Source organism: Dermochelys coriacea, chromosome 3 (genome assembly GCF_009764565.3).
Source record: "Dermochelys coriacea isolate rDerCor1 chromosome 3, rDerCor1.pri.v4, whole genome shotgun sequence".
Lineage (NCBI taxonomy): Eukaryota > Metazoa > Chordata > Testudines > Dermochelyidae > Dermochelys > Dermochelys coriacea.
Genome location: NC_050070.1, coordinates 3,385,404 through 3,407,811, shown reverse-complemented (window position 1 = coordinate 3,407,811; position 22,408 = coordinate 3,385,404). Strand labels below are relative to the sequence as shown.

The 22,408-nt window shown below is 44.2% G+C and overlaps 1 protein-coding gene across 1 annotated transcript in view; it reads left to right on the top strand.

Moving 5' to 3' along the window:
- LOC119853870 (interferon-induced very large GTPase 1-like) overlaps positions 1-21,974 on the top strand; it is a 28,162-nt gene extending 6,188 nt beyond the window's left edge. The window contains 2 exon segments of the mRNA XM_038397414.2: positions 12,642-16,850; positions 16,853-21,974. Of these exon segments, the coding sequence (XP_038253342.2) occupies positions 12,644-16,850; positions 16,853-19,974 (7,329 nt within the window). The 5' untranslated portion in view covers positions 12,642-12,643 and the 3' untranslated portion in view covers positions 19,975-21,974.
- The last annotated feature ends 434 nt before the right edge of the window (positions 21,975-22,408 follow it).

The window sequence follows — 22,408 nt, the reverse complement described above, 5'->3', positions numbered from 1 at the left end:
GAGGTTGAGGCATATCGCCTGGCCGCTGGTTACGCACAGCCAGACACCAGGGCGGTTAGAAGAGCACAGGAGGGCACAATGCGCATCAGAGAAGCTTTGAAAACCAGTTTTGTGACTGGCCAGGCTACAGTGTGAAAGTTCTGTTTGTTTCTCCTTGATGGAAACCCCCCGCCGCTTGGTTCACTCTACTTCCCTGTAAGCTAACCACTCTCCCCACCTCCCTTCGATCACCGCTTGCAGAGGCAATAAAGTAATTGTTGCTTCACATTCATGCATTCTTTATTAATTCATCACACAAATAGGGGGATAACTGCCAAGGTAGCCCAGGAGGGGTGGTGGAGGAGAGAAGCACTGGGAGGGGTGATGGGGGAGGGAAGGACAGGGCCACACAGCACTTTAAAAGTTTAAAACTTTAAAACTTATTGAATGCCAGCCTTCTGTTGCTTGGGCAATCCTCTGGGGTGGAGTGGCTGGGTGGCCGGAGGCCCCCTCACCGTGTTCTTGGATGTCTGGGTGAGGAGGCTATGGAACTTGGGGAGGAGGGCGGTTGGTTACACAGGGGCTGTAGTGGCGGACTGTGCTCCAGCTGCCTTTCCTGCAGCTTAGCCATATGCTGGAGCATATTAGTTTGATCCTCCAGCAGCCTCAGCATTGAATCCTGCCTCCTCTCATCACGCTGCCACCGCCTTTCAGCTTCAGCCCGCCACTTACTCTCTTCAGCCCGCCACCTCTCCTCCCGGTCATTCGGTGCTTTCCTGCACTCTGACATTGTCTGCCTCCATGCATTCGTCTGTGCTCTGTCAGTGTGGGAGGAGAGCATGAGCTCAGAGAACATTTTATCACAAGTGCATTTTTTTCGCCTTCTGATCTTCACAAGCCTCTGGGAAGAAGATCCTGTGATCCTTGAAACACATGCAGCTGGTGGAGAAAAAAAAAGGGACAGTGGTATTTAAAAAGATACATTTTATAGAACAGTGGTACACTCTCTTTCACGGTAAACCTTGCTGTTAACATTACATACATAGCACATGTGCTTTCATTACAAGGTCGCATTTTGCCTCCCCCCACTGCGTGGCTAACAGCGGGGAACATTTCTGTTCAGCCATAGGCAAACAGCCCAGCAGGAACGGGCACCTCTGAAAGTCCCCTTAAGAAAAGCAGGGGTTTTACCAGTTCTCCAAACCCCACGATCCAAGGTCGACAAAAGCCGGCAGCCCCTAAGAAAGCCCGTAACTGTCTTTTTGTTGTCGGGCGCGGGTAATCCTGGATTGCCCGCACTCTATCGGGAGATAATAAACGCTCCCCAGGCCGAATTACAAAACCCAGATAAATTACCTGATTTAGGCACAGCTGTAACTTGGATGGGGACGCACGATGACCTTTATTCGCTAATGCAGTAGGTAAAACGACAGAATCAGTTAAACATGTGCTATAGTCCAAAGAGGCAATCAACAAATCATCTACATACTGAACCAAAACCGAAGAACCGGGCAAAACAATGTCCTTCAAATCTGCTGTGAGAATGCAAGAAAAGATAGTAGGGGATCCAGAGAATCCCTGGGGGAGCCGCGTCCATGTTAATTGCTGACCTTTCCAGGTAAAGGCAAATAGATATTGGGAATCCGGGTGCAAAGGGATACTAAAAAATGCGGCACTCAAATCGACTACAGTAAAACAAGTGGCCAAGTGAGGAATTAATGTCAAAATAGTACTCGGGTCAGGAACAACTGGATGCGGGGCTATAACGTAGTCATTAATAGCGCGTAAATCCTGAACAAACCGATAAACCGGGTGCCTGTCAGTTCCTGGTTTAGGTTTTCTTACCGGAAGGATGGGCGTATTACAGGGTGAACTACAAGGAACCAGAATTCCTTGTGCCAAGTAGCTGTCAATAACACGTGAGATACTCTCCTCCGCTTCCCTTGGCAAGGGATACTGCTTCACGGAAGGGGGCGGCCCATCTTTAGTTGTTAGACTCACCGGAACCGCAGATTTAAGGAGACCCACATCAGTGGAATTTGTACTCCATAAAAAATGGGGAACACTAGACAATTCAAAGGGTACACTGGGAACAGACGTAGTCAATGTCATAAGAGAGGCAACTGTCGAATCTGGAACAATCAGACGAAGCCCCTCAGGGGCACAATATATATGTGCTCCTAATTTGCCCAGCACATCTCGTCCCAGAAGGTTTGCTGGGCCCTCCGGCATTATAACAAACCTATGGGATAGCTTTAGAGAACCAAGCTTAATGGGGATAGGGTAAGATAACCGAGCCGGGCAGGGATTTCCTTCTATACCTTGCACCCACACCTTAGTATTAGACACGGGCCCTGGCACAAACGTTATAGTGGAAAGGGTAGCTCCTGTATCTACCAAGAAAGGCACTAAACGTTCCCCAATTTGCAGGTAAATTTGTGACTGCATTCCCAGGTCCCACTCCAACTCTCCCAAAATTCCCAAAATCTCTGCCTCCAGTCACTGGGGGTCAATTTGATTCAAAGGGTTGGTGGAAGGATACCCTTGAGAAGTCTGGGAAAAACCGGACAGGCCATTGTGCACTGGCTCCTGCCAAGGGGCCCCCTTTGGGCGGAGGGGACATTCCCTTTTCCAGTGTCCTGGTTGTTTACAGTAGTTACAAGTGCCAAATTTCGTATTTACCCAATTTCCTCTTGGCTCTGTTCGTCCCCGCCCCCTGCCTCTCGCTCCGCCATGATCCCGCCAATTCTGACTCCCAACTGGGACCTGCAACGCGGCTGCCAACATACTTACTTCTTCCTTCTTTTGTTTACGCTTTTCCTTAGCTTTCTCCTCGTCCCTGCCATTAAACATGAAAGTGGCCAAGCGGACTACTTCCTGGAGAGGTTTCCCTGGCCAATCAGGCACATGTTTAGAGAAATATTTTCTAATGTCTGGGGCTGCTTGATCGACATAAAAGGAAACCATCATTGGATGGTTTGTCTCTGCTTCTGGGTCGACGCCGCCGCCGTATATGCGGACTCGTTTCGACAAGCGGGCTAGGAAGGCAGAGGGATGCTCAGTGACCTCCTGCTGACATTCACGAATTTTAGACAAATTAGCTGACTTACTACCTGCTTTACGCACCGCCTCTAAGAGACCGTCCCTGCCTGCTTTAAGGAGGTCCATTTGGGCAGAAACATTAGGGTTCCAACCAGGATCAACAAGGGGCCAGGCAGTACGGACATTATCCTCTCCTGCCCAGCGCCTATTGGCATCCAAGATGGAATACTTCTCATCGGGAGTAAAAAGTGTGTCCAAAATTACCTGAACATCCCCCCAGGCAGGATTAAAAGCAGTAAACACAGATCGAATCGTTTGTAATACCTGTTCCGGATCATCACGCAGGCGAGGCATCTGCTGTTGCCATGTTATCAAGTCGCCTGGGCCAAAGGGGCGGTGCACATAGGGGAAAACAACTTGTTCACCTCCGTCCACCGTATGGGAGACAAGAGGTTGCTGAATAAGAGGGGCTTGCAAAGCAATCGGTGGATCCAGAACGGGTCCACATAAGCAGGGAGGCTGCAACCGGGAGGATTGCAGGCATGAATCAGAAGACTGAGAATAAGCTGGAGGAAAGGGAGAGGAAGTAGGCAGAGGATAGGGTGGGGCCGAAGACCCCTGGGACAGATAAGAAAAAGAAGAAGTAAGAGGACGTCCTTTCGCACGCGCATAAGCCCAATTGTCCCATACATACCAGTAATCCATCTGGGCTGGAGCCTTATCTTCCAGCCTCTTTCTCAACGCAGTCAATATTTCCCCTGCAAATGACCCGTCAGGTGGCCATTGCATAGATACCTGAGGAAGGGCCTGAATTACTGGCCATTCTACTTTACATAAAACAATAGTTTTCTTCTTCTTTAACCCATGGGTGCCTGAAATATTCTTCCAATTCTCTAGAATTTCCGCCAAAGGGGTCCCCTTCTTGATACTCTGCCCAGAGCTCATAATTGGGCAACTGAGGGGACACCTAATGTGCCACCTTATCGTCCGAGCGACTGTTCGTGTTTCCCCCCGTCGGAATTCTCCAAGGTAAATTCACCTTTTGCCGGCTAGAGCTGTCCGCGAGGAGGAACGTGACCTCAGTATGCCTTTGTGACGAGCCTAAAGTCCCATCTGGGGTGCCAAAACTGTTGCGAATTATACCTGATCGGTCGCGCACGGTTCAAGTTTTTAGGCTGAGGCACCAAAAACCAGGTCCAGATCTGCAGAGTTTCCAGTCTGTGTTTAATGTATTACGCTCGAGCGTGGTGCCCCTCCGCTAGTCAGGAGGGGACACCGTATACAGTTTATGCAAAGCTTATATACCATCTGACATCGCGTGCTGCCCTCGTGCATCGGCACCCTTAACCAATGAATTCCATCCTCACCCCATCCTCAGCCACTCTCTGGTGAGTGCTTTCTCGTGTTCTGAGAATGTCAACAACTTTATCATTAAAACGGAACATGCAGTTACACAACGTGCCTCGCATACCACAAAGACAGGAAGGACAACAGTTTCAAGGCCTGAAACGATTCCCCAAATGTGCTGCGGTCTGTGCTGAACAGTTTCAAGGCCCGAAACGATTCCCCAAATGTGCTGCGGTCTGTGCTGCACAGACAGTGGCTGGCGCCAAAAGGTGCCAGCTCTGCACATATTAGCTTTTCCCTCAACAGATAGCTCCCGGAGGCCAATACCGTCTAATTGAGTCCACAGTACCCCAAATTCGACCCGGCAAGGCGATTTCAGCGCTAATCCCCTTGTCGGGGGTGGAGTAAGGAAATCGATTTTAAGAGCCCTTTAAGTCGAAAAAAAGGGCTTCGTTGTGTGGACGGGTGCAGGGTTAAATCAATTTAACACTGCTAAATTCGACCTCAACTCCTAGTGTAGACCAGGGCTTAGACACAGTCTGCCGATCCCCAGGGGTCCGCAGACCACAGGTTGAGAACCGTTGCTCTAACTTACATGGCTGGAAAAAAAAATTTTAAAATGTGACCCAGTGTAATCAATGCAGCAATATCTCCCTGAGACTGGAGACAGCTTGAAACTGTATCTCTGACAGGCATGAACTGCCCCATTCATCAGTGAACTGTTAACTCTGAGACCTAATGACCGCAACATAGATGTCTGCATCGTTCACTAGTTCTTCTGATCAAAGCAGGTCATAACGAAAAGGGATGATCCTATTATGCAGGTTTCCACAGTCTACAGCATGTGGCATCTCGTTTTTGGCTTCATGTGTGGATGGGGCTTAGGAGCGTAGCCCCTACCTCCAACCTCACCCCTGCCGAAATGTCCAGCGTCTGTATGTTTGGATGGAATGGCATGCTGGGCTGTGGGAAACAGTTAACGTTGCACATGAAAGCTCAGTCGACAGTGGGGGTGGTTTCTATAAAAGCAGGAGCCAGCTGAGATACCAATTGTGTGCCCAGGAAGCAATAGGCCGAGTGAAAGAAAAAGTTATTTTGTGTAAAGTGAAAGAGCCGGGTGTGCCGGCAGAGCAAGGAGCTGTGAGGTATTGGAGAAGGAAGGTGCAGTCCTTGAATGCTGGTGATTTTCCCTGAGGGAGGAGGGGGTGTTTCTGACTGAGTCTGTCTGTCCCTTTGGAAGTCTCGTTTGTCCCTGGCCCTTTTTCTAATGTACAGTATTTATTGGGACTGTTCAGTACCCCAAACCCTGAGGGGCCAGTACCATGCCTGGTGTACCGCGACTCAGCGGTAAGCGCCATAAGTGCTTCAGCAGCTAGGCCGTATAGGCGCTAGCCCTGGTGGGTCCCAGTAGCCACTCAGACACATGGCTCAGGGAAAGGGTGTTTTACTGGAGCTGGCAGGAAAGGGGAAGGTTGCAGGTACCCTAGATACAGAGCCTTCAATAATTCCAGTTCCAGCGGTTTCTGTTTGGGTCCCTGGGGCCGTCCAGAAAGTCAGGGCTCCTTAGGCCTAGTGCCTGGGGGGGCCTTCTCCCGTCCAGCCTCCCGTCCAGCAAGTAGGAGCTTGCAGGCTTCCAGGCCAGGTTCAGTCAGTGTCTCTCACTGGGCCCCTCTGCACAGGCTCCCTGCCCACCCACTGCTGCTGCCCCATAAGTTCCATGGAGCCCTGCACCTAGCTGTGACAACCAGCACACACAGCCTGTCCCACACACAGCTCGGCATATGGGTCCTGAGGATTCCCCTCTGAATTCAGCTTCTCTTCAGCTCCCTGCTTGCCAAGTGGCTGTTGCTTCGGCTTCTCTGCAGTCTCTGGCTTGTCATGCAGCTGCCGCTTCCAAAGAGAGCCTGGTCAATTCATGGTCCAGGACCTTCCCCTTCCCTGGCCAGCAAGAAGGGGATGTGCCGTGGGGAGGTCACTGATGGGAGTTGTAGTCCCCTGCTTTGCTGATCCATCACAGAACTCTCTGCTGGGTTCAGGCAGGCAAAACAGGGAGCCTGGGACCTTTCTGCTGCAGTTTAGGTGTGAGAAAATAGCTGTTCATAAGAACAGCCCTACTGGGTCAGACCAAAGGTCCATCTAGCCCAGTATCCTGTCTTCTGACAGTAGCCAATGCCAGATGCCCCAGAGGGAAAGAACAGAACAGGGAATCATCAAGTGATCCATCCCCTGTCGCTCATTCCCAGCTTCTGGCAAACAGGCTAGGGACACCATCCCTGCCTATCCTGGCTAATAGCCATTGATGGATCTATACTCCATGAATTTATTTAGTTCTTTCTTGAACCCTGTTATGGTCTTGGCCTTCCCAACATCCACTGGCAAGGAGTTCCACAGGTTGACTGTGCGTTGTGTGAAGAAATACTTCCTTTTGTTTGTTTTAAATCTGCTGCCTATTAATTTCATTTGGTGACCCCTAGTTTTTGTGTTATGAAGAAGTAGAAAAACACTTCCTTATCTACTTTCTCTATACCAGTCATGATTTTAGAGACCTCAATCATATCTCCCCTTAGCTGTCTCTTTTTCAAGCTAAAAAGTCCCCGTCTTATTAATCTCTCCTCAGACAGAAGCCATTCCTTACCCCTTGTCACGGTTCCTTCCCCACTCTGAACTCTAGGATACAGATGTGGGGACCTGCATGAAAACCTCCTAAGCTTACTTTTACCAGCTTAGGTTAAAACTTTCCCAAGGTACAAACTATTTTACCCTTTGCCCTTGGACTTCCACTGCCACCACCAAACGTTTGACTTGGTTTACTGAGAAAGCATTGTTTGGAAACCTCTTTCCCCCCAAAATCCTCAGCAAAACCTTGCACCCCCCTGCCTGGGGAAGGCTTGATAAAAATCCTCACCAATTTGCATAGGTGACCACAGACCCAAACCCTTGGATCTTAAAAACAATAAAAAAAAAAGCATTCAGTTTCTTACAAGAAGAATTTTAATATAAGAAAAGGTAAAAAGAATCACCTCTGTAAAATCAGGATGATAAATACCTTACAGGGTAATTAGAGTCAAAACATAGAGAATCCCTCTAGGCAAAACCTTAAGTTACAAAAAAGACACAAAGACGAGAATATCCATTCTATTCAGCACAGCTTAATTTTCTCAGCCATTTAAAGAAAGCATAATCTAACGCATATCTAGCTAGATTACTTACTAAATTCTAAGACTCCATTCCTGTTCTGTCCCCGGCAAAAGCAACACACAGACAGACAGAGACCCTTTGTTTCTCCCTCCCTCCAGCTTTGAAAGTATCTTGTCTCCTCATTGGTCATTGTGGTCAGGTGCCAGCGAGGTTATCCTAGCTTCTTAACCCTTTACAGGTGAAAGGATTTTTCCTCTGGCCAGGAGGGATTTTAAAGGTGTTTACCCTTCCCTTTATTTTTATGACACCCCTAATAATTTTTGTTGCCCTTTTCTGAACCTTTTCCAATTCCAATATATCTTTTTTGAGATGAGGCGACCACATCTGCAGAGTATTCAAGATGTGGGTGTACCATAGATTTATATAGAGGCAATATGATATTTTCTGTCTTATTACCTATCCTTTTCTTAATTATTCCCAGCATTCTGTTCGCTTTTTTGACTGCCGCTGCACAGTGAGTGGATGTTTTCAGAGAACTATCCACAATGACTCGAAGTTCTCTTTCTTGAGTGGTAACAGCTAGTTTAGACCCCATCATTTTAGATGTATAGTTGGGGTTATGTTTTCCAATGTGCATTCCGCATTTATCAACACTAAATTTCATCTGCCATTTTGTTGCCCAGTCACCCAGTTTTGAGGGATCCTTTTGTAGCTCTTCCAGTCTGCCTGGGTTTTCACTGTCTTTAATTATTTTGTATCATCTGCAAATTTTTGCACCTCACTGTTTACCTCTTTTTCCAGATCATTTATGAAAATGTTGAATAGGACTGGTCCCAGTACAGACCCCTGGGGGACACCACTATTTACCTCTCTCCATTCTGAAAACTGACCATTTATTCCTACCCTTTGTTTCCTATCTTTTAACCACTTACCAATCCATAAGAGCACCTTCCCTCTTATCCCATGGCAGCTTACTTTGCATAAGAGCCTTTGGTGAGGGACCTTGTCAAAGGCTTTCTGATAATCTAAGTACACTATATCTACTGGATCCCCTTGGTCCACATGCTTGTTGCCCCCCTCAAAGAATTCTAGTAGATTGGTGAGGCATGATTTCCCTTTACAGAAACATGTTGGCTCTTCCTCAACAAATTATGTTCATCTATGCATCTGACAATATTGTTCTTTATTATAGTTTCAACCAGTTTGCCCGGTACTGTAGTCAGGGTTACAGGCCTGTAATTGCTGGGATCACCTCTGGAGCCCTTTTTAAAAATTGGCGTGATATTAGCTATCCTTCAGTCATCTGGTCCAGAAGCTGATTTAAATGAGAGGTTAGAGACTACAGTTAGTAGTTCTGCAATTTCACATTTGAGTTCCTTCAGAACTCCTGGGTGAATACTATGTGGTCCTGGTGACTTATTGCTCTTTAATTTACTAACTTGTTCCAAAACCTCCTCTAATGATACCTCAATCTGGGACAGTTCCTCAGATCTGTCACCTAAAAAGAATGGCTCAGGTTTGGGAATCTCCTTCACATCCTCAGCCATGAAGACCGATGCAAAGAATTCATTTAGTTTCTCAGCAATGGCCTTATCGTCCTTCAGTGATCCTTTAGCACCTCGATCGTCCAGTGGCCCCACTGGTTGTTTAGCAGGCTTCCTGCTTCTGATGTACTTAAAAAAAAATTTGCTATTATTTTTTGAGTCTTTGGCTAACTGTTCCTCAAATTCTGTTTTGGCCTTCCTAATTGTATTTTACATTTCATTGATAGTGTTTATGTTCCTTTCTATTTTCCTCACTAGGATTTAACTTCCGCTTTTTAAAGGATGCCTTTTTGCCTCTCACTGCTTCTTTTACTTTGTTGTTTAACCACGGTGGCTCTTTTTCGGTTTTCTTACTGTGTTTTTTAATTTGGGGTATACATTTAAGTTGAGCCTCTATTATGGTGTGTCTAAAAAGTTTCCACGCAGCTTGCAGAGATTTCACTTTTGGCGCTGTACCTTTTAATTTCTGTTTAACTAACCTCTTCATTTTTGTGTAGTTCCCCTTTCTGAAATTAAATGTTACAGCATTGGGCTGCTGTGGTGTTTTTCCTGCCACAGGGATATTCAATTTAATTATATTATGGTCACTATTACCAAGCGGTCCAGCTATGTTCACCTCTTGGACCAGATCCTGTGCTCTACTTAGGACTAAATCCTCTGGTGGGTTCCAGGACCAGCTGCTCCAAGAAGCAGTCATTTAAGGTATCAAGAAACTTTATCTGTGCATCCTTTCCTGAGGTGACAAGTACCCACTCAATGTGGCGATAATTGAAATCCCCCATTATTATTACTATTGAGTTTTTTATTTTAATAGCCTCTCTAATCTCCCTGAGCATTTCACAGTCACTATCACCATCCTGGTCAGGTGGTCGGTAATATATCCCTACCACTATATTCTTATTATTAGAGCATGGAATTTCTATCCATAGAGATTCGATGGTACAGTTTGATTCATTTATGATTTTTACTTCATTTGATTCTACGCTGTCTTTCACATATAGTGCCACTTCCCCACCAGCACAACCTGTTCTGTCCTTCCGATATATTTTGTACCCTGGTATTACTGTGTCCCATTGATTATCCTCATCCCACCAAGTTTCTGTGATGCCCATTATATCAATATCCTCATTTAATACGAGGCTCTCTCATTCACCCATTTTATTATTTAGACTTCTAGCATTGGTATATAAGCACTTTAAAAACTTGTCTCCTTTTAGCTGTCTGCCATTACACCATGTAATTGAATGGGACTCTTTTTCATTTGACTGTTTCTGATCAGACCCTGCCTGTATTTGATCATTTTCCATCCTTTCATCCTCACTAGGACATAGAGATTCTCTATTAATGGATCCTTCCCTGAGGGATTCAGTGTAGAACTCAGTGCTTACATGAGCTCAGCAGACCAAAGCCAAGCCTGGACCCAAGAGCAGGACTGGTGGTGTTAAGGGGGCAGGTGCTGGGCAGGTGGGTAGGGTGTTGGGGCAGGCAGGATTCAGGAACAGATGGGGGGTGGGTTCAGGAGCAGTCTGGGGAGATTAAAGTATCAGGAAAGGGTTCCAGGTACTGGCTGCAAGGGCTAAGGGTGAGGTGCCGAAGATCCTGGTGCAGGCTGGCAGGGCTAAATGGTGGGAACAAGCAGCAGCTGAAAGAGCTAGGGTATGGGGGGTGGGTCTTGTGTCCACGAGCCAGCTGTCAAGGCTTAGGATGGAGGTCTGGGGTCGGGGCTGGTCAGCAGGGCTAAGGGGGAGGGAGCAGGTTTGGAAGCAGCTTAGTGGGGCTAAAGGTGAGGGTGGGGTTCAGAAGCAGGTTGGGGGATAAATGTTGGGTGGGGGCTGGGTTTAGGATCAGATCAGGAGGGAAAAGGGGGAGCAGCTGCAGGAGCAGAGTGGGAGGGATAAATGTTTAGGCGAGAAGCCCAAGTTCAGGAATCTGGAGGGGTGAGGCTAGGATTTGGTGGGCAAGGAGACTGGGTAACAACCTGCTACTGCTATCAGTTACTCAGTTACCTCAAGTGACAGAGGTCTGTGCGGCGGATCTAAAGGTTCTGACCCTTCTGATGACCCATGTGGTCGTCAGTATGATGCCAGATGATGGAATTGCCATTGAAAAGCTTTTTTTAAAAAACTTAGAATATGACTTGCATGCACATACACAAACTATGTTAAAAGAACATTACTACGGTTGCAAAGTTAAGCACTCAGAAGGTAGGAAATGCCAGAAATAAGGTTACCCAGGCAGCTTTAATGGTACAGCCTTTAATTACATGATCACATACTATGTTTTCCTATCCCTGACATGACCCCTCCCAGAGCACCTCAACAGCACCACATCACACCCTACCCAGCGCTGTAGCCAGGGTGCACTGATTTAAATCAAAGTCATTTAAGTAACTGATTTTAATTGTGTTTTAAATCAGCAAGCAGGAATTATTGATTTAAATAATTTTAATCTTGCTTTGCATTTGTACCTTTAGATATTTATGTAAAGAAATGTTGAGTCTCAGAGGTTGCTAACTACGAAAAATATGTTGATTTGCAATGAATTAGAGCCTTCACACTAAATTTGGTGGTACTTTTTGCTAACCAGGAGGATACACTATATCTATACAAATTTATTTAAATAATTACGTAGCCTAACATACATTTATTTGGATTCTTAATTTTTACATTTCTTTATTATATTAGGAAAATGGTGAATGATGAATTTCTTATTTCTGAAATGATGCTTAATTTTTTACTTATGATTTGTGTCAAGCTCTATTTTAATGGAAATTGGAATTCATGTGAAAATGTGCAAAAAGTGCATTTAAAGTTTTGTTCTTATTAGTTAAATAAATTAAATTAAATAAAACTACCTTAAATGTGCTGAATATAAGAAAACATTTATTAAAACATATTTCATATTTAAAACTGACAGATTTATTAGAGGAAGTATTATCTGTGGGTAGTAAATTGAAAGATTGTTTCTGTTCATCCCAACATTCAGGGTTTTAGAACTAGTAGATCTCATTCTCTCACACTTAGTTTTTATTCATAGCTTGGAAGATGAAAACGAGAGTTCCTGCTTCATCAATTCCCAGTTAGTTTCTTAACTTTGAATGAACTGACCTAGTTGAATAAACTGAGATGAAGAAAATGTTCACTGCACCTGCAGAAGAGGCTACTGCTGTCAAAAGCTGATTTAGTCCTTCAGCAAACTCTGGTTCCAGGTGCTTAGATAATGACTTCCAGCCATTCAGTGGTTTGACCTCTCTTTAAAAATTAACCAACAAACGTACTGCTTAATATTAATTGTGTTTACTTTAAATGATTTTAATACATTATAGTAAGTTTAGGCCTTAAAATATATTTTGATAATTTCAATATATTTAAATAGGTTTATTTTTAAAAAGAAAAGTATATATTTAAATTAAACACAAAATCGTAATTTTATTTATTTTTTAAAACACAATTTCTTATCCACCCTGGGCTTGGCTAAGGGCACAGTGTAGCCCATTGCATATTGCATCAAGGTCGGAATGGAGCCGGCGGAGGTAGGGAAGGAGAGGACAGCTTCATGGAAGTGTGATATATTTTTCTACTCATTTCACAGCCATGTCTACGGGAAAGGAAAAACCCAAGAATTCAGCGCAGGGAGATCCTGCAAAGGATGAACTAGCCAAGAGACTGGAAGCAGTGGGTCTGAGTGCAGAGTACTGGCTGCCTAAACTGCACAAGCAACTTGGAGTTACCTCTATCCAAGCCTTGAAACACCTGCAATATGAAGACTTTCTGAAGTTAGACATACAGCAGCACACATGGGAAAAGCAGGCCCTCCAAGAACTACTTAAGACAGACAGCAAGGCAACAATGACACAGCTGCAGGAGCAGCGCTTGGAAATGCTAAAGAAGAGGCAGGAGCAGGCTAAGTTGGCGCTGAAGGAGCTAAAAGAAATGCAGGAGAAAGGCAGGAGCCACCCTGAGGAAGCTGTGAGAAAGAAAGAGGAGGAGCTGCAGCAAGTTATGGACATATCCCCACAGTACTGGGCACCATCTGAGAAGCCTTTGAAGGAAGTGATAGAGAATGTGCACAAACAATTAGACCTCCTGGAAGAGTCGGTGTCCCAAAGTGAGAATCTCCCTGACAAGGACGTTTTGAGATGGGCATCAGGAGGGCTGGCCCTGCAGGGCATTTACAAAACCAACAAGCTTGCAGAGATGATGGAGAAGCGAGAGCAGCTCATAGACATCCCAGAAGGGTTCGAGCTCTTTGGTCCACAGCAAGGGCCATTGTTTGAGAAGAAGGAGTTTTCATCTGCCGAAGCAGAGTCCTCGTTCACCAGGACCATGGAAAATCTGGGCTTCAGCATTAGCGTCACAGCCAAGGGTGGGTTTGGGGGGTTTAGTGCTGAAACCAGCTCAGATTATCGCAGCTGTTCAGAATCTCAAGGAACCCACAGGTCCCGCTCTGAAAACACCTACATTTGCACCACCAAGTACAGCTACATCCCACTGGCCTCATGCTACTTCCCCAAGGCTCAGCTTCGACTTTCCAGTGCAGCACTGCAAGAGTTAAAAGAGATCGAGCAGCTTTTGAGTCACACCCCAGAGCCAGACAAGCTCAACATGCTGAAGAGCAGGGGCGGGAGTTTCTTCAATCGATTCGGGTCTCATGTAAACCAGGGCCCCCTTCACTTGGGTGGGATATTCTGGTGGAAAGCGTCTTCTGAGGGATTCCGGGCAGAGCAGCTGGATGAGGTGAAGAAACAAACATCTGATGCACTCAGCTCTTACATTGGGGGCAGCTATAGTGGCTTTGGTTGGAGTGTTGCAGCTGGTGTTACTGCATCAAAATCAGGTTCTGAAGCCTCATTTCAGGGCACAGATAGAAAACAAATGCAAACAGAGGTTCAGCTGTTTGTGACCAAGACAGGCGGCCCACCTGGAGTGGATTCACTCACAGCATGGAAATCTGGACTATTGGTCAGTAACAAAACCTGGTCTGTTATTGACAGAGGCTCTCAGCTGATTCCAGTGTGGGACATAATCCTGTCCAATCACAGACAAGACTTTAAAGATGTTTATCAAATGAGTAGCAGCCTCACAAGGGCCTATGAAGCCCTAACAAAGCTAAGTGCAAGTACATTGGTTGGGGAGGAGTTAGTCAGTGCAGTGGATGAGGCCAAATTGTTTTTAGAGGAAATGAAGAGCTGGGAAGTCACTGGGGATGAAGAACAGCTGGTGACTCTGCTCAATTTCAAACAGAAGTTACATGAAAAAACAAAACACAGCAGGACCTGGATTGACGTTTGCCTGTCGGATAAGATGCTTCAGGATTTCCTGGAAAACACAGTTTCACTGTGCAAAGATTTACCTGCACAAAATACTGAATACATCAAATCTCTGCTGCGCTGCCTTCTGGACCCTCATGTCTATTCAGTTAAGAATTTCCCCAAATCTTCCTCCATTATGCAGTGGATCTTTCATGCTGAAGAAAAGCAGCAAAAATCTATCCGTGTTTCTGAATTTGCTGATTTCATTCAAGTCCTACAGGAAATGAAGAATTACATACAGGCCGTTACCTATGGGCCTAACTCCTCTCCAGCAGCCATGGAGGAAGCAAAAGTAAAGGCCAGCTTGGATGTGAGCTTAGCTTTGGGTTCCTTGCGGAAGGCTCTACAGGGCCGAGAGCAGATAGACATTGAGCTGTTATTGCTCTCCATTGCAGCCAGCACAGGATACTGTGTAGACAGTCACACTTTTCAGTATCTCCTCGGGTACCCAGAAATTAACTTCATGTTAAAGGAAATGCAAAAGGCACATGAGGGATATTTGACGCTTAGGGATCAGGATGTTTCCAGAGCTCAGGCTTTCCTCCTACTGACAGGTCTGACAGTGACAGCAGCTGAATTCAAAGACATGTCTCCAGAGGAGAAGAACAAACGTTTTACTTTTATGAAGTGTCACCTGGGACACTTGTTGTCAGGTGAAGTAGCTAATGTCTTTATGAAGCCTAATGCATGTGATGACTGGGATGCCCTAGAAAGAGACCTAAATACCCTTGTAAAAGGAGAATATGAACCTTCCAGTAGCAATCTGCAGAAACAGGATATAAAAAAAGAACTAAGGAATGTCTATCAAAGGGCTAAGCAGATAACCCTACCAAAGCCACAGCCCCAAGCGCCACCAAATGATGTTAAAATGTCTGAAGGATTCAAAACTCAAGACTTTCTCAATTTCATCAAACGACTTGGACTTGAAAACTACTATCCAAGGAAAATGGGGATGGCAGATTTCCATGTGATTGACAAGACCTCTTTACATGACAGCCAGCCCAGCACTGAGAGTGAACTGCCATTTTATTTTTTGCAAAAGCTGTTGATGCTGGACTATCGGGTACGGTACCTGGTTTGCAAAGATGTCTGTAAAACAAAACAAGAAAGAACAAGTGCACTGAACACGTCAAGCAAGGTGAACGAATCCTCAGATGCAACCTCAGATATCTACGAGGACTTTTTAAATGATGATGAGGGAACTAATGAGTCTGTTACACCAAGACAGACACACGTGCACCCAATGGACATCCAGATGGCAATTTTTCATTGTGCAGATGACTTCATGAGACAATATCTTTCAACAAAGCTCGCTTTCTGCCAGTTTGCACTCCCACTTCTGGTGCCAAATCCTTGTACTTCACAAATAGAATTCCCTCTTTGGTCCCTTACACAAGTTAAAAAGAGCTGGAAACATGTTGAGAAATCAGGAGAGGAGACTAGCATTAAAAATTATAAAAGTAAACTGATTTATCAAGCAGATACACCTGTGGTGTCCTTCACACGGATTGGTAACTCACCTCATTCTTCAAAGTCTAAGATCCTGAATGCCCTGCTGAGTAAGCACAAGCATGACATTTTTTTCCATCGTGATTGTAGAGGCAGCAACAAAGATTGTCTCCTGATGAACGGTGTTGTGGAAATCTCCTGGTACTGTCCAGGTGGAAAGGATGATGACAGATTTGACAATTGCATCGCATTCACTAATCTTCATGGGGATGCAAGAGAGCATGAGCAACAAGTCAGATTTTTACAGGAGATAGCTTCTATAAATGTGGTTCTCTTTACAACTTCTGATGAGAACAAAATAGGCAAGCAAATTGTAAGTGATTTCCTAAAATCTCCAAAGCCTTTTGTATGTCTTTTGACTGAAAAAGAAAACATTGTGGCAGGTAAATCCAATCTAAACATAAAAATAGGCATGAAGAACAGAAATGAAGCAGAATTAATTGATGAACTGTCAACAGCAATCAAAGATTTATTGGCTGGTTCGAACCCCACTTGTAGTCTTGAAACCTGTGTAGAAATTGCTCACCAGCATGGTTTTCTTATTGATGAAGATAAAGAAGAGTGTAAGCAAGCCAAGTTAATGGCACAGAAATTGATGGCCCTCTTCAAGGAGAATAACTTATTGGGCATGAAGGAAAAGCTATTGCCTCTTCAAGGAGAATTATGGCACAAGTGGTGTAAGAAAGATAAGGAACTTACCCGCGTACAAGATAAAAGGAAGAGAAGCATTGAACAGCACCGGAGCCAAATTGAATCAGAGAAACGTGCTATACGACATGATCAGATAAGGAGAGCATCCTCCCTCAATGATTTAATGAGGTTGGTGCTGGAAATTCTTCAGTCCCATTCAGAGACCACCAAAAAATATTTCTTGCAGTGGTTGAAAGTATTTATGGATGACTTGAGCTTTGACCGCCTTGCAGAACTTCGCCAAAAATACCATGTCTTATGGTCACAACTGCTGGAAGAAACAGACCCAGGGAAAATGGTGACTCAGAAAATGTATTGAAAAGTAACTTGGAAACAGTCTCAGCTGAGATAACTGCTTCTACGATTGGCCTTGAACATATTTTGAGAGAGGTTGCTCAGATTTATGAAGCTCTTGGTACTTTGCCTCAAGAAGATCAACATTTTCTTGAACTTCCACAAATTGCAGCTGATCTGATGGCTTCAGGATATCCCATTGAGCTGATGGATGGTGATGCTTCATACGTGCCACTGAAATGGGTGAGAGCAGTTTTTGACAAGTTGACTGAGAAGTTAGGAGACAAAAAGGTGTTTGTCCTTTCAGTGCTTGGCATTCAGAGCACTGGGAAGTCAACATTGCTAAATGCTATGTTTGGTCTTCAGTTTAGTGTCAGTGCAGGGAGATGCACCAGGGGAGCATTTATGCAACTAATTAAAGTGGATGAGCATCTCCAACAAAGTCTGCACATTGATTATATACTAGTCGTTGATACTGAAGGGCTTCGGGCCATGGAATTAACCAGTAAATCAACACTCAATCATGATAACGAACTAGCCACCTTTGTCATTGGTCTTGGCAACATGACTCTGATCAATATTTTTGGTGAAAACCCTTCAGAAATGCAAGATATCCTGCAGATCGCTGTCCAGGCATTTCTGAGGATGAAGCAAGTAAAGCTCTCCCCAAGCTGTTTGTTTGTGCACCAAAATGTTGGAGAAATAACTGCAAAAGAACAGAATATGGAAGGACAAAGACGCCTCCAACAAAAGTTAGATGAAATTACAATTACTGCAGCCCAGCAAGAGTTCTGTGATGTAAACCGCTTTAGTGACGTTATCCAATTTGATGTGAACACCCACATTCATTACTTCGCTCACCTCTGGGAAGGAGACCCACCAATGGCACCTCCAAATCCCAGCTACAGCCAAAATGTGCAGAAACTAAAGAGCAAGATTCTCATGGCTGCCACAAAGGAATCCAAGGGCAGTGTTTTAAGGCTGTCAGAGTTAAGAGTCCGAATTAGTGATTTGTGGAAGGCTTTATTAAATGAGAACTTTGTTTTCAGCTTCAAGAACACGCTGGAGATTGCAGCGTACAACCGGTTAGAAACAATGTTTAACCAATGGACCTGGCAGTTGAGAAGTCACATGTTAGAGCTGCAGACAAAACTGAACAATCGAATTAAGAAGAGAGAAATTCAGCATGTCATCAGGAGAAGCCTTGAAGAAGAAGTTAAAGAAAAATATCATGCCATCATGAATGACACAGAAAGATTCTTCACTGAGGATCAAGATAGTGAAATATTAATTCAGTGGAAAGCAAGTTCTGAAAATAAACTGAATGATCTGAAAGAGTCACTGATTGATGAAATTAAGAGGAAGTCTGAAGAACTTATCAAACTGAAGAAGAACCAAAGCAAACTTGTTGAAAAGAAGTCAGAATATGAAAATGAGCTATTCAAAAGAAGCAAAGAGTTGGCTCTGAGATTAAAAGGCGAGGAACTAAGTGAAGCAGCATTGAAAGAAAACTTTGACGGCCTTTGGAAACGATGGGTTTATGAAGTATCTTCAGATGCCCCTTCTGCTGAGGAACCAGACATTAGCATGGATGTAGAAAACATTCTTCTGCAGCATTTTAAACAGGAACCCAATATAGCAGAGAAAATTAAAAGTTCCTCCTGCAAAAATAGTTTTTCATTCGATATTTCCAAGCATATTGTCCTGAAAAAAACACTAGGCATCTTCCATAAGACTTTGGATAACTGTGATATAAAGAACATAGAGCAGGTTGCAGTTCACATCACAGAGCTTGTTAAGGTGAAAATTGATACGAAGGAGCAGGAGAGAATGGATTATAATCAAAGTTACATTCACGAAATATTGAATGAAATAAGAAGAGAGGTGGATTCTGCAGCCAAAAAATCAAAATACATATTTAATAATGAGTACAAAATAGAGTTATCCCTGTATCTGTGCAAAATGGCAGCAGAACGGTTTGCAGACATGCACAGAGCATTTAAGAATGCAAATGATCCAACCGTCTACCTCGGAAATAAAAGAGACGATTTCTTTAAATGTTTTCAAATTTCCTGCCAAGGAGCAACCTCCATCACAACATTTGCTGATTTCTTATGCACCAAGCTTTCTGCAACTCTCCGCCAGGCAGTCTATGACAAGACTGCCATTGACATAGTCAGTGAGATGAGATCTAACTATTCAGCCTTCAATGGCAATAGATCCAAACTGGAAACCAGCATTCTGATATCCCTGGCAGAGGAGGAAAACTTTGAGAAGTACAGACAATACATTCATTTCCCACGGAACTTCTTAGAGAGTTTTATCAAGAAATGTGTTGATGATTATTGTTTAGACAAGAAAAATCCAAGACTGAAGAATTTCTTAAATATTTCCCTTGATTCTTTCCAGACTCCTGTTCTTTCAGCTATTCGTGACTCAACTAGAGTTGTCAAAGATAAATATGGCAACGTATCCTTGTGGCTGGATGAATTTTGCAACAGACTTGGAGATTACTTAGACCTTCCCAGAAGTGATCTGAAAAGCATTGAACATCAGGAAATAAAGGACATAGAGTTTCTGAAAGAGGCAATGAGTAAAGCTTTGCCTCCGGTCCTAGAAAACCTGAAACAGGAATTTGCTGTGGTTGATATGGAGTCACTTAAACTGAAGCCTCATAAAATACTATTTGAACAGCTCTGTGGGTGCTGGGAGCAATGTCCCTTTTGCAAGGCTCTTTGCATAAACACAATACCTGGTCATGACGGAGACCACAGTGTTCATTTCCATCGTCCTCAGGCCCTGAATGGTACCCAGTGGTATGGAACAGACCAGCTTGTCATTGAGATCTGCTCTAGTCTTGTAGCAAGTGACTACTTCATGGTGCTTTGTGAAAAGAATCAAATTCCATATAAAAATTATAGACAAGCGGGACCTGCTTATGCCAATTGGAGCATCACAGCAGACAGCTCAACACAGTCTTACTGGAAATGGTTCGTGTCCCATTTCAGGTCAATATTGGAACAAGATTATTGTGCAAAATTTGAGGGCAAAGGAGCAATCCCTCCAGAGTGGGGCCAGATTGAAAAGAAGATGGTAATCTCTGAGCTGAAACAGCTGTAACATTAGTATAGCATCCCCTATATAAAAAGGGGACATTAATGTACCAGACTTTGTTATTGTAGCCAATTAGTTAATTTTATTAGCCATTTATTATTGTGTTATTTAGTGTAATGGAAAATGTATATGCTATTTTTTCTATAATTAATGTATGCTAGTAGATTTAAATGGTAGGGTTATAGACGTGTAAGATTAACCAGTATTTAGGAGTGTTATGTGTGTATTAGACATATAGGTGAAGCCTGGCTGGTATGGAAGGCCAACAGACTGAGGCCTGTAAGATTTTAGCTTAGCCACACTAGGCCATAGGCTTAGGAATGCTTGACAGGAGTGGGTGACCTACTGGTAACTCCATGCCAGTAAGATCACAAGATTACGGTAAAAGATGTGCCAATAGGTCATGTTACGGAAAAGCAGATTGCAACTGACAGCAATGTATTGTCCAAGACCACGAGACCCCTGATTGTAACATCATGGAAAGTCCTGTCCTGACCACAGGTTGCCATAGACACATGTTATGCGTAGATGCTAATGAGAATAAGGGGAACTAAGAAACATCCTATGAAAAATTGGGCACCCCAATATTCATGGGGTGTGGAAGTACAGATAAGGAAAAGAGGGCTGAAACCTTCATGCATATGCATAAGGTGTTAGGTGTGGTCAGAACTACAATATAAAAGAGATTCCTTGGTTGGGTAAAAGTGGGAAGATCCCAAGGGAAACCCCAGCAGGAACCATCCCTCTATCAATGATCATCTGTTGAGAGATCCATCAGACCCCAGAATATCTTTGAGAATGTAAGTATGACTATAGAAGTAGTTATTGCATGGGTTTCTGTATGATTTGTATAGTCAGGATGTGACAAAGCTCCGAGCCTGTATTGGTGGATCATGCGCTTCCGGGCAGATTCAGTGGCCTCAGAAGCTTCCTAAGGCCCTCAATGTGACCTCCCTTTCTCACTGTAGTGGCAGGGTCACAGCCTACCGAGCTACTTTCATCACAGGCCAGTATGGGAGGTAGGAAGGGGGGATACCCCACAGCCTCTGTTGCTCCTTTGAGCTAGTAGGCGCAGTTCGGCCTCCTGCCTGGACCAAAGCCTGCTTCCCCTCTCAAGGGGGTCTCCTTAGAGCATGGAGGGGGGGGAACCCAGGTCCACCCTCTACTCCGGGTTCCAGCCCAGGGACCCTAATGGTAGCAGCGGTTGGCGGCTTCCCCTTCACCACTGGAGCTGCTTTGATTCCTTGGGCCACTTCCCCGTGGTCCCCTTTTTCTAGCTTCACCCTTACCTCAGGCTTCAGCAATGCTTCCTCTTCTCTAGCTCCTTTTACTGGGGCTCCCTTGAGGGAACTGGAAGGAGAGCTTTTAAGCAGTATGAGTGGGACCTTGATTGGTTCCAGCTGTCTCCATTAGCCTAATGGCTTTAACTGGTTAATTGGCATCAGGTGCCTTAATTGACTGGGAGTAGCCTTTGTTTGGCTATCCAGGGAGCAGGGACCTGCTCATCCTGAGGCTGATATACCTGCCTCCCACCATTCTCTTATAGCATTCTGGTCCGAGTCCGTCACAATGGGTAATTGTAATTTTAATGATTGCTTCAATTAAATTTGCAGTACAGATAAGACTTTGTACTTATGATTGTGTTCGTGGTCACTATCCTTGGTCTTCTTGTGTTCCTGGAGTCTCCACATTTGAGAAAAATTTGGTGATTTTTCACTCTGTTGAGCCTGAAATTGGAGCAACAGGAGCTGAACCCATTGGAGTGTGACACCAAATCACTAAATTTAATTTAAATTAAAAAAAGGCTGCACTAGAGACAGTGGAAGAGCAATTACTTCCATTGGAGCTGGTGGAATAATTCACTTAGCTCTTCTTCAACAGCATTGAGAGCCTCTTTCTGATGTCCAGGAACATGGTTGGGCTGTCCTCATGGAAAATAAAGCAAATTAAATCCTGCAGAACCTGAAAGATACAAATTTTGATAATAAAGTAATTTTATGGTATTATTAGAGTGGGGCCTGTTGTGATTATTGGGCCTAAAACTATTCCAATTGTAATCTCAAATGTAAAAGGCATGTGACGGTTCATAAGATGATACACTCTACTGTAACTTTTTGCCTGCTTGAAAATTAATCATAAAAAGTAGATAAAGTTGTTTTCAATAATGAATGTTATCAATAAGTGCAAGAAAACCAGACAGAAACTGGATTAGTCCCAAAAAATAAAAAAGGCCAACTGATATGGTACAAGGACTATATTGAGATTATGCATGGTAAACAAGATAATGTGAAACTGGAAATTAATGACTCCCAAATGGTATAGCAGCTATTAGGATTAATTGGTGGACAAAATAACGAGGGGATGAACTCTTGGGTGGGTTAGAGGGGGTTAAAAAGAGACTTTGAAACAAAATAAATCTCATCCCAGCCCTCATGTGGAC